Source organism: Dermacentor silvarum, chromosome 6 (genome assembly GCF_013339745.2).
Source record: "Dermacentor silvarum isolate Dsil-2018 chromosome 6, BIME_Dsil_1.4, whole genome shotgun sequence".
Lineage (NCBI taxonomy): Eukaryota > Metazoa > Arthropoda > Arachnida > Ixodida > Ixodidae > Dermacentor > Dermacentor silvarum.
Genome location: NC_051159.1, coordinates 46818782 through 46830845, shown reverse-complemented (window position 1 = coordinate 46830845; position 12064 = coordinate 46818782). Strand labels below are relative to the sequence as shown.

Here is a 12064-nt window from a genome sequence, read left to right as displayed (position 1 = left end):
TGAAAAGAGTCCCGCGTTTTAATCCACGTTAGTTTAGGTTGGGGAAGATAAAGCGCAAACACCTTATTATACTCGCGGACAACTTTCTGTGGCAATGAAGGGGAAGCTACGGGCGCGTGGCTGCTGCACAAGTGTTACCGCGCCAAGTGTTCCGGCAGCGTTTGACAGTGCTTTTGGTTGCTCGGAACAGACGCTTAATCGACCCAGCTTCCAAGTGCGACGGTTTCGCGTTTGCTCGGACGCGGAAGGGAAAATCCGCAAAATAAGCAAACTTTTAGACTCAGTTGTCTGTTCTGTCTTATTTACCTGTTGTTAATACGGTGTTTCTGTTTACTCTTCCCCAGAGTAAACAAACCTGTATTTAAGCGAGGGACTCTTTTCAGAACCGCTCTCACTTGTGCGCGTTTTGCCTCCGTAGCTTTCCCTTCATTGCCACAGAAAGTTGTCCGCGAGTATAGAAACAGTTGAATAAGACAGAACACACCACTTAGTGTAAATGTTGACTCATTTTACGGCTTTTCCGTTCTGCGTCTGGGCAAACGCGAAACCGTCTCACGTGGAAGCTGCGTCGATTCAGCGTCTGTTCCGAGCTATCAAAAGCACTGTCAAACGCTACCGGAGTACTTTGCGCGCTAACGCATGTGCAGAATCCGCGGCCCCTAGCTTTCCCGTCATTGTTACAGAAAGTTGTCCGCAAGTATATGGAGCCAAGACGTTCATTGCGTTTTCGTTACATGCATACGCATTTGGTGCCGCAGCTAAACGTCGCCTCCCCTCCCTCCCGTCCCCCCACTGTCTTTCGCGCAGCGGAAGAAGTTGCGTTTGCTCTCTATATATATATGGTGATTGTAAAGGAGGAAAGAGACGCTTAATTCTGCAGCCCTTCAGGGAGCACGGCGCAGAACGCGCGTTTGCTCTCCGCCGTGCATTCGCTCCCCGTGATAGCGCGGTTCCCTCGCGCGCTTTCCCTCGCACATAAAGCACACGGCGCGCGGCGAGAATTTCATCGCCGTTTGACGTCATACGGAACCTCACGGTGACGGCGACGCCATAAATCCGCTTTGAGTGTCCATACAATTGTTATCGCCATAAAAAACTCGGGTACTTAGATTTAGGCGCACTTAAAAAACTCCAGGGGGTCCAAATTATTCCGGAGTCCACCACTATGGCGTGCCTGATAATCTGATTGTGGTTTTGGCACGTAGAGCCCCATACTTCAATTAAAGTTTAACACTCCGGTCACGATGCGATGTGCCGTGTGAGGCAACGACAAGGTTCTGAACGATGACGCACAAAAACGCCTCAAGCACACACGTCTCGCTGGCTGTTAGTGTAGTGCCCAGACGAACGCAAGTGGTGAATGCAAGTAACGTTTAGCGTCAACTCACCACTCTCGTATTGCACTAAACGTCGAAGTATTTAAATCATTCGCCGTAAACATCACCGCCAATTATCGCCAATCGACGCAAACAGCACGGACAGGTTCACTTACGTCGATTCCCACAGCAATGGGATCCACGTAGTGTTTGTTTGATTTAAAAGTGAATAGCATTGTTCACATTGACATTCTTTTCTTATCTAGCAGGCTCACAAGAGGTGAGGAGCACGCAGAAATTGATAAGATTTCGGTGGGGCCAAGCTAGCGCAGTGTAAGTAGATAACCGGATGAGGAGGGTGGTGACGGTGTTTGGGATTGGACCGCTTCCTCTTGCTTAGCTTGCGGTGGCTGGTCAAAAATTGCGGCAGCGTGCAACGGAAGGCTAAAAATATCGCAGAAACAGATCCTCAGCAAAGGAGAGTTCGCAGAGCGATGTCGTATACGGGCCGAAAGGGCTCGATAACATTATACTACCACGTAAAAATTCTAATTATACGCAAATAATGAAGTTTCCGCGGCAGCTCCAAGTATAGCTAATGCAAGAGCGATGGGTAGGCATATGTCTTCTACTCGTTCCGTCGTCAATAAAATCCGGCAGTCGCCGGATTTTACTGAAAAGAAAAAGTTCGGTTTTCTTCGGCATATTCACGCATCTTTAACGCGTACACGTCACTTTGGAGTGGGGATTCTTCGTGGTTTATGACGTCGCGTGACAGAAAGGCGAAGTGGGCGCAGCTCGGGAACTTTTGACCAATAGCGGAGGCCTAATAGCAAAAAAGGTGTGCAATCATAAATAATTATTTTTTTCTTTAGTGAGTTCTAATTATGCATAATCAGTGTGCACACGTCATATCACATAGGGAGTTTCCGCGGTTTTCATGACATCGCCTGACAGACATTCAAAGCGGGGGTAGCCTGATATTGTGGAGGGCTGACGGCAGACATTAAATAGAAACAGTTTGGAGCATATTTACGTTATAGCGCCCCAGAATAAGCACGGAGTAGTTGAAAGAAATAATTGGGCGTCTTCAATGCAAAAGTGGGGAAAAAGCAGGCTGGTGAGCAATCACTTGGCAACTACGGCGTCGATTCTAGGAATACTAGAGGAGAAATGTTGGCAGAATTCGCGGAAAGGAATAGACTCCGAATAATGAATATCATCTTCAGGAAGCGCCGCAACAGGAAGTGGACCTGGAAAAGCCCTAATGGAGAAACAAGGAATGAAATACATTTCATACTCTCTGCCGATCCAAGCATAGTGCAGGATGTAGAAGTGTTAGGTAAGGTAAAGTGCAGTGATCATAGGTTAGTGAGGTCTAGGATTTCTCTCAATTTGAAGAGAGAAAGAGTGAAATTAGCCAATAGGAAACAGGCCAACCTAGAGGCAGTAAGGGTAAACGCAGACCAATTCAGGCTGGTGCTCGCAAACAAATATGCAGCTTTATAAAATGAAGATAAAGACAACATAGAGGCAATGAATGAAACCGTAACTAGGTTGATCTCAGAAGCAGCAATTGAAGTGGGAGGTAAGGCACCAAGGCAACCAGTAGGTAAGCTTTCCGAAGAAACAAAGGACCTAATAAAGAAACGACAAAACATGAAAGTGTCAAACTCAAGAGATCAGATAGAATTCGTTGAACTGTCAAAACTGATCAACAAGAAGAAAGTAAGGGATATTCGAAATTATAACGTGGTAAAGATTGAGGAAGCCGTAAAATATGGACCCAGCATTAAATCAATAAGAAGAAAGCTTGGCATAGGACAAGGCAAGATGTATGCACTGAAAGATAAGCTTGGTAATATCATCAGCAATTTCGATGACATAGTAAAAGCCGCGGAAGAATTTTATACTGACCTTTACAGTACCCAAAACAGCCAAGCTACTTTCATTCGAAATAGTTATGAACCGGATACAGAGGCTCCTTCTATAACTAGCGATGAAGTTAGAAGGGCCTTGAAAGACATGACTAGGGGAAAAGCTGCTGGAGAAGATGGACTAACAGTAGATTTAATCAAAGATGGAGGAGACATCATGCTTGAAAATCTTGCGGCCCTTTATACGCAATGCCTCACAACTTCAAGTGTAACAGAGACCTGGAAGAACACCAACAGTATACTAATCCATAAGAAGGGAGACGCTAAAGAATTGAAGAATTATACACCCATTAGCTTGCTTTCAGTATTGTATAAAATATTCACCAAGATAATTTCCAATAGAATCGGGGCAGCACTTGACTTTAGGCAACCAAGAGAACAGGCTAGCTTCAGGAAGGGATATTCTACGATGGATCACATTCACGTCATCAATTAGGTAATTGAGAAATATGCGGAGTACAATCAAACTCTCTATATGGCTTTCATAGATTATGAAAAGGCCTTTGATTCAGAAGAGATAGCCCAGCAGTCATAGAGGCATTGCGTAATCAAGGAGTTCAGGGGGCATACATGAATATCTTGGCAAATATCTACAAGGATTCCACAGCTACTTTGGTTCTCTACAAGAAAAGTAGAAAGTTACCTATCAAAAAAGTTGTCAGGCAAGGAGACACAAATCTCTCCAATGCTATTGACTGCATGCTTAGAAGAAACATTCAAGCTCTGGGAAGGCTTAGGAGATGAGGATCAACGGCGAATATCTCAGCAACGTTCGGTTTGCAGGTGAGATTGGCCTATTGAGCAACAATGGGGACGTATTAGAACAAATGATTGAGGACCATAACCGAGAAAGTGTAAGAGTGAGGTTGGAGAGTAATATGCAGAAGACAAAGATAATGTTCAATAATCTGACAAGGGGACAAGAATTCAGGATCATCAGTCAGTCTAGAGTCTGTAAAGGAGTACGCTTATCTAGGTCAATTACTGACAGGGGACCCTGATCAAGAGAAGGAAATTTGCAGAAGAATAAAATTGAGCTGGAGTGCATACGGCAGGCATTGCCAAACCCTGAGTAGGAGCTCACCCCTGTCGTTGAAAAGAAAAGTGTACAATCATTGCATTCTACCGGTGCGAAAATGCATGTGGGGCAGAAACTTGGAGGTTGACAAAGAAGCTCTAGAAGACGTTAAGAACCGGACAAATAGCGTTGGAAGGAAAAATGTTAGGCTTAAGGTTAAGAGACAGGAAGACAGTGCAAATTGTGGATCAGAGAGGAAATTTGGATAGCTGATATTCTAATGGACATTAAGAGAAACAAATGGGCCTGGGCAGGCCATGTGATGCGTAGGATGGATAACCGACGGATCATTAGAGTTACAGAATGGGCACCAAGAGAAGTGACGCGCAGTCGAGGATGGCAGAAAACTAGGTGCTATGATGAAGTTCGGAAATTTGCAGGCGCAAGTCGGAATCAGCTAGCGCAAGACAGGGGTTATTGGAGGCCGCAGGGAGAACACTTCGTCCTGCAGTGGACATAAATATAGGCTGATGAGAATGATGACGAAATTGAAAGAAACAAGTTCGTTTTTCTTTTTTTTTGGGGGGGGGGGCGGGGGGGGGGGGGCGTACTCGAGAGAAGTTTTAGCCAGTATTTTTGCAACTGCCCTATGATACGGTGCATAATACGCTTAGCGAAGTGACATCTTGCAATGCCTTATTTGAACCACGGGGCGGTGAAGTAATTTTTTTGCGTGCTGTGTGAGTGTTTGATTGAAGTTTGATGGTCGCTTCCGATGCCTTTCCACTAGCAGCTATATAGAACACGTTCGTTGCAAGTTCATTTTTCTAATGATAGCTGCAATTTAGACAGAGTTGAGTACAGTGTCAATATCGCTGGAACGGAGCATAAGTTCCCGTCAGTAATGTTTTTGAGGTTCTTCTTGTATCACTCCTCCGCTTGGGCGTTCGAGACGCACCGCCAGAGACTGTATACGCAGGTGAGGAGTACTGCCGCTACGGATAGCGGCGATAGGTTTGCTGTAGGCTTCCGATGGACTTGAAGCAGATACAAATGGCGATTGAAAGACACTTTGTATTTACAAGAAGTATTTACAAGAACTACAGCATTGAGATGCAAGGTGGAACTGGCACGCATAGGGCAACCCTATATAAGCATAGGGCGACCAGAGCACGCATGGGGCGAGCCTATCACACATGGGGCGACCCTAATGGGGCCACGTTTTCTACCCCTCGGTGTCCCGCCCCAAACATTTGCAGCCCGATCAGCTCCGAGTGGCTATGAGAGTGGTCGGCCGGCGCACCAATCTCTAATCCTGTCCTAGGGTCGTCGTGTGAGTGGTCCACTGGCTATTCCAGCATTGCACATCGGCCAAGTGCCCTTTCCTTTACCATTTTTTACAGTGCTTTTATCCCATGCCTAAAAAGATAGGGGTAGCTTGCACTAATGGCGCAAGGGGAAAGACACAGCGGAGCTGATCGGTTCCTAGCTGGTCATGTCTATACGAATTGTATAAGCATTTCCTCGTGGTCCGTGGCTTGGGGGAACGCCTCGCGAAGCACTTGCAGTCCGAGCACACGTAGGCGAAGTGAGGCGAAAGCTATGCACAGTGTACGGGCGGCGCGCAGCAGACGACACGCCGGGATGACGTAGCGCGCAGCTGGCGGGTGCTCGGCCGAGCCGCTGCCAGAGGCGCCTGCTGCAGTCACGGACACCGCGAGCGTTCGGCGCTAATGCGGGGAAATGGAGAAGCGCGGTTGGCGTCGGCAGTACCTCTGCGCGTTGCCTCGTTGGTACTCTACAATTTGTTTCTTCCATGAAATCTTGGCACATTATCAACTTGCTCGGCAGGCCTTTCCGCTACCACATCCTAAACTCACTAGACCACAATCGTCGGCCTTTCGCATGCTCTAAACGGAGTCGTTCCCCTCCAGGGGCCGATTCATTCACTTCGCGCCTAGTGTAGAACTCCACTGTACACACTGTGGGGAGGCGTACTGCTCTTTATCTCATATGCTCTGGCAGTGTCGTGCGTTACGCAGCTCATCGCTTACTACTCTAACGGACTGGGAGGCACCCCTTAAGAGTGGCGACCTCTCAGAGCAACTACGAGCTGTCCAGAGGGCATGCGACAGCGCGGAGGACCACGATCTTCCGACCCCGGCGTGGGTGCGGCCGGCGACGGCTACGGGGACTCCCTGAAAAGGGAGGTACCCTAAAGCGGTTCCTCAGCACCACCAATAAAGTTCTTTGTCTGTCTGTCTGTCTCTCTCTCACTCTCATTTTCTCTTTCTCTCTCCCGACCCGCGACGCTCCACTAGGTGGTTGCTAGGCAACGCAGTGGCAGGCAGCTGCGGCGTCGCTGGTTGCCATGGCTACGGCGCGGCTTGCTTTTCGTGTAACGCGCACGTTTTTTGGCTGGCTTAAACAACTCCGCTGCTAAAACAAGAACATAAAACGCAGCGAGAGAGAGTGCTGCAAATGTACAGAAATCGTACTCCCGCGCGGAGCCACAGAGCCCAACCCATGGGCAGAATAAAATACTAATAAACAGGCAGCACCTGCAAACCAAAGCGGCAGGGTGATTGACCTGTGCGTCGTCACCTCGTCTCCCGCTTGTAACGGTGTACACTCATTGGAAAAACCCGACAGCGCAGTAGCCCAATAATTGCGGGTTATTAGTCAACGAAAGCTGTCAATGCTACACTCCATGTTCGTGTACACTTGTCAAGTATACACTCTTTGTGAAAGGGGTTCCTGCAATTATGAATTGGCTGCGGTCTTAGAAATGATTTCCCAACAACGGTCACAATGGGCGAGGTGCGCTCAGTGCCTATTGACTACAGCGTTTACGCGTTCTGTGCCGTCACCGCGATAGTCACCCGCTGCTGAGCATCAATTATCCCATTGGGCTTCGCTCGTCAAGCAAGTGTCATCGTCGAGATGCCGCTAGCTGTTTCCTTTACCCCTCTTTGCAGCGATTGCATTCGGCGAGACCAGGATGAAGGAAAACGCCGATCCCAAGCTTTCCCAGCAATCATTAAAGAAATAACTCGCGTTTTTGAGCAACAGGCTGACACCCTCCATGGTATGTGATAAAGGTTAGCACCACAAGCACGAGGTGGATTTGCACTGGGCAAATGCAGTATCATAATAAAAGTGGTTGCAAGGCGAAGCACATGGCACACCATTAAACTCATGTAGCACGTGGCACTACATAAGTCACCGGGAAAGTCACTCGCAGCCCACTTGCGTGATATTCAATACATAGTCACACAAACAAACTTCCTGAAGGTAATTTAATAAAAGCTACCAAAATAACATGGTGTACAGGTTTCCAAGGCGGCACTAAGCTGCAATACTAATCATGTTAGAGGGGTAAATATTTTTGGAGGCGTCTAATAACAATTATTTGGCTGGAAAAGATACATTACTACTCAAAGAATTTAATACTTCTTTTTTTATTATGCAGGAAGCTTTGCGGCAGAACGTCAGTGGGTCGTAGGTAATTTCTATGTATTTTCGCGGTATGTCGGCATTTTCCGCTGCGTCAGTTCTACGAAGTTGCCTTCGTGAGTTCCTGGTTTCTCTAGAATAATGCAAAAGTCCATCAATTTATGAATCACAAGTGAACTTGACGGTTACTGACAAATTTTTGCATTAAAATGCCTCCGTGTCTGTTGACCTAAGGTTCTTTTCTTTCAATCGTGTCCTAATCATGAATGCAAAAACCTAAACCTCGCGCCAGCTAAAGGGATGCACACACTATCGTAGTGCAGTAGTGCACACACTATCGCAAGGCATTGTAGCGGCTGGTTTGGAATTCAGGAAATATATTTCTCCGAACTGACAGCACAAAAGGTCCGTCAAGTAAGCGCCCAAAAGTGTGCTTACTAATCGTAAACCACAGACACATTCGAGCGTCGCCTCAACAGATATGAGGACGGCGGATGCAAAACGATAACGGTAAGCAGGACGATAAAGGAAGCCGCCGAAAATGCTAACAAGTGTTTGATGCAATCCTTGGGTCGTTTTACCAAAAGGGATCGCTTGTGTCCTGAGATCAATGGGCCGCAGAGCGGTGCATCTATCTATCTATCTATCTATCTATCTATCTATCTATCTATCTATCTATCTATCTATCTATCTATCTATCTATCTATCTATCTATCTATCTATCTATCTATCTATCTATCTATCTATCTATCTATCTATCTATCTATCTATCTATCTATCTATCTATCTATCTATCTATCTATCTATCTATCTATCTATCTATCTATCTATCTATCTATCTATCTATCTATCTATCTATCTAATGCCTGTTTTCTTTTTTACACTCTGCGGTGATAGAAGCTTGATCTGGTCAGCTTGATCAGCTTGATCAGCATCAACATTATCAGCATCGCTCGAAGTACACGTGCAGCAGTGCCTCACCGATTTTGGCGGTATTAGCTTTCACAATGCAGAAATCGTACGCGTGCGAACGTCGGAGCTTAATGTGCGCTCAGAAGGACACTAAATGAACGTTCACATTTGTGGTTTCTGTGCTCATAAACATTGTCAAGACGGTAATAGGCTAGTTTCATAAGCTTAGCTAACAATATCAGTTACTAGAACTGCTAGTATACGGTAACGTCCATAAACACTATGTACTCTTTCTGTGGTGAAAGCATCACAACAGTCGCGAACTAGAGTATGCAACTCGTAAAAGGCAATAGAGATGGGGATGTATTGAAATCGCTGCTCCTAGCAGCTGCACTTTATTGTGTTAATGGGCATGTAAAGCTCTGCTTGCACTGTGTCGTGAGTGATAACGGCGGAAACCACTTGCACACAATATGACAGGCATGATTGCACATCGAAACACAGGAGAACTTCGCTGTTTACGCGACCACTGAACGAGACAACACATCAATGTACAGCGCTTGGCACTACAATCGACCCCTTCTTTTTTTCACGTCTGGAACTCCCACCCCGGTGAGTGGCCATCGGTCTGAAACACAGTCCCGAACGCATTCGTTCCGGCGCTTTCGCTGTTAAAAAAGGCGTTCGACGTCGACTTTTGCGTCGTCCAGTCAGACTCGCCATTTTCGAAATCGCCTTCGGCACGAATGGCGTCCGCACTGAACGGTGTTGGCTTCTCCTCTGGTGCCGCGTCACCGAAATGATGGTCGGCAGACTGGCGATTGGGAAAGTCTGAAGATTCGGCTTCAGAGAAGGAGTCCAACAGGCCCCTGTGCATTTCGCCAAGAGAGTCGGACGACGTCCGTGTACCGCTGGAGCACACGTCGTTCCACGAAGACTGCAACGAGGTCCTCTGTTCGGGAACCGAGAGGTCCTTGGAGGCATCACGGTTGTCTTCCGACTGGGGCTGCTGCTGAACCTCTCGGCTCAACGGTATTTGTGACGTGTCCCGCACGGGCGTCTCGGTCTTCCTGCTGCGCGACTTCTGGCTTTGCGGAGACATGCACTCGGTGAGTTCCTTGTTTATGGCGCTCAGAGTTCGCGTGCATACCCGCCGTAGGTTGCTGATGACAGGGCCCAGCGAGAACTTGCTCTTCTCCGGGCACGGAGCTTGACTGGTGGGTGCCTTGGACTTCGGGAAACAGCTCTGGATCTCGTTAGACTTGCCACTTGCCCTCTGGAAAGCAGACTTTAGCTTCCAGGAGCCAGTACAAGAAACGGTCGTGGACTTTGGGCGTTGGCTGCTAGATTTGCTGCGTTCGTCGAAACCGTCCACGCCGTCGTCGTCACTAGAGTCGTCGAGGTCTTCTATGGACATTGCCGAGGACGAAGTTGATCTGTTTAGTCCGCAAGCGTATTTGTCTTCAACCACCGCGCTGATGCTACACGGCGCACGCTTGGAGAGTTGCTGGTTCTGCGGCCGAGTGTCCAGGGACGCAGTGCTTTCGGACTCGGTGACATCTGCGACGCGCGATTCTGGTGGCGAACTGCTACTGCACACCCCCGATGTGCTCGCGCTAACTGTAAGCGCTGACGAGATGCACTCTTCTGGCCTGCTTTCCGCCACGTCGAGGACCTCGCTCTGTTCTTCACTGCACTGTTCGGCTTCATCGCTTACGTCTTCTGCGTCTACTACACCTACGGCGTCTTCTGAATCTTCTGATGGGGGAGGTTCTGGTACTGTCTTGGACATCATCGTCATGTGAATCGCTCCCGCCAAAAACGCCAGTGTGGCGGGTCTCTTTTCCTTGAAGCCGCTGTACCACGACGTCCAAAGCAGTGTTGAGCGCCTCGAAACTTCTTTGATGACCATCCATACGGCGATGAGCATGAGAATTACACAGTGACACATCACACAGTAAAACTGCACTATTCCGGTGATGACTTGGATCCATGAAATGGTGAGCTGCCGCGGCGCGCTCTTGGTGGGAGGCCATGACTCCCCGTCGCTGGCGAGTGAGACGTCGCTGCTCATTGTGAGTTAGCCTGCGAATGCGCGAGCAAATAACGTGCGGTGAGTAAGTCACCTCTGACAATGAGCACATGATAGCTCAGAAGCAGTTGGCTTTACAGACGAGCTAACTAGCGTATGCAGGTTTTGAATACACTAACGACCTTTTGGGAGATTACATAGGGGGAGCGGGGATTGAATAAACATTGATGTTATAAATTGTCACAATGGCAGTTTGATCAAGAGCGCATGGTTACACATTAGTTGGCGCTAAGAAACACTAGAACAAAAAGAAAATTAGAAAATAAAAGTGCCCTTTAAATATTGTTGCTGTCCAGGCAAGCGAGGAAGACAGTTAACAAACAAATCAGTAATACACGTAATTTGACTGCTTGTGATGTTAGCGTACTACGTATTGGCAATATCCACATGCGCGCGAGGCTCCAGCCTGAAGATCAGAAGGCACATGCTATTATTTACGGTAAGGACATGCGTCTACAAAGTTACAATTTTGACATTAACTTATTTGTATCGCTCCTGTCTCGGTGCATACACATCATCCAAGTAATGTAAGGATAGTCATTCCGCAACCTGTGGGACGTACAATCATCGCAATGCTACACTAGTTTTTCAACACCGTGCTCTCAACAACAACAACAATAATTTCCCATATTGTGCTCTCACGGAGTCTAAGCAGATAGTTTCAACACCATCAGTTCTTAAGCAGTTTCCGCACCGAGCTCTTACCGCGACGGTGGGCGCGCAGTTCGGTGCCACACTCTTGGTGCGAAATTTGTTAACATGTTTTGTCTCGCGCGCGAGTGATTGCTACGTCAGAGAAAACAACCGAAAGCGTAGTAATGACTCACTCGCTGTAGCTGGCAGCTGGCGGGAACGCGGCACCTCATAGCGCTCACGTTTGGCGCCGCGGTGTCCGATCGCTGCGCCGCATAGTCGCCTGGGCATCGCGGGCAGGCTTCGTCCGAGTTGTGCGCGTCCAGCCTCAGCCTCAGTGACCAGCGCCAGGACCGGGCCGCCCGGAAAACCGTGGCTGCTGGCGAGACGCGACAGCGCGTGGTCGCTGGGCACATCCTCCTTTTTCACTGTCCATTCATCGACTCCCGGCTCTGCCTCTTCTTTTTCGGAAGAGTAAAAGAAGAGTCTCGCGCCGGCTGTCGTGTCCTTTAGTTGAGAATGACAAGCAGCTCTTGTATAGAAAAGGGTTGAATGTTTAATGCTTTAGACACGCGTCGCGAGGCCACACAGGCAAGCACAGCAACGAACGTTTATGATGCCGAATCAACCGCCCACGTGTGACTGCTCTCAGCAGTGGCGCACCGACGGGGCGGGATTCGGGGGTTGTAATAACCCCCCC

The 12064-nt window shown here is 48.1% G+C and overlaps 1 protein-coding gene across 1 annotated transcript; it reads right to left on the bottom strand.

The window, feature by feature from the left end:
• Positions 1-8920: 8920 nt before the first annotated feature.
• On the bottom strand, positions 8921-11767 carry LOC125946120 (uncharacterized). The gene is made up of 2 exons (XM_049668605.1): positions 11559-11767; positions 8921-10724 (listed from the first exon to the last, which is right to left on the bottom strand). Exon 2 carries the CDS (start codon positions 10711-10713, stop codon positions 9229-9231), a length of 1485 nt encoding a protein of 494 aa, XP_049524562.1. The 5' UTR covers positions 10714-10724; positions 11559-11767; the 3' UTR covers positions 8921-9228.
• Positions 11768-12064: the final 297 nt, after the last annotated feature.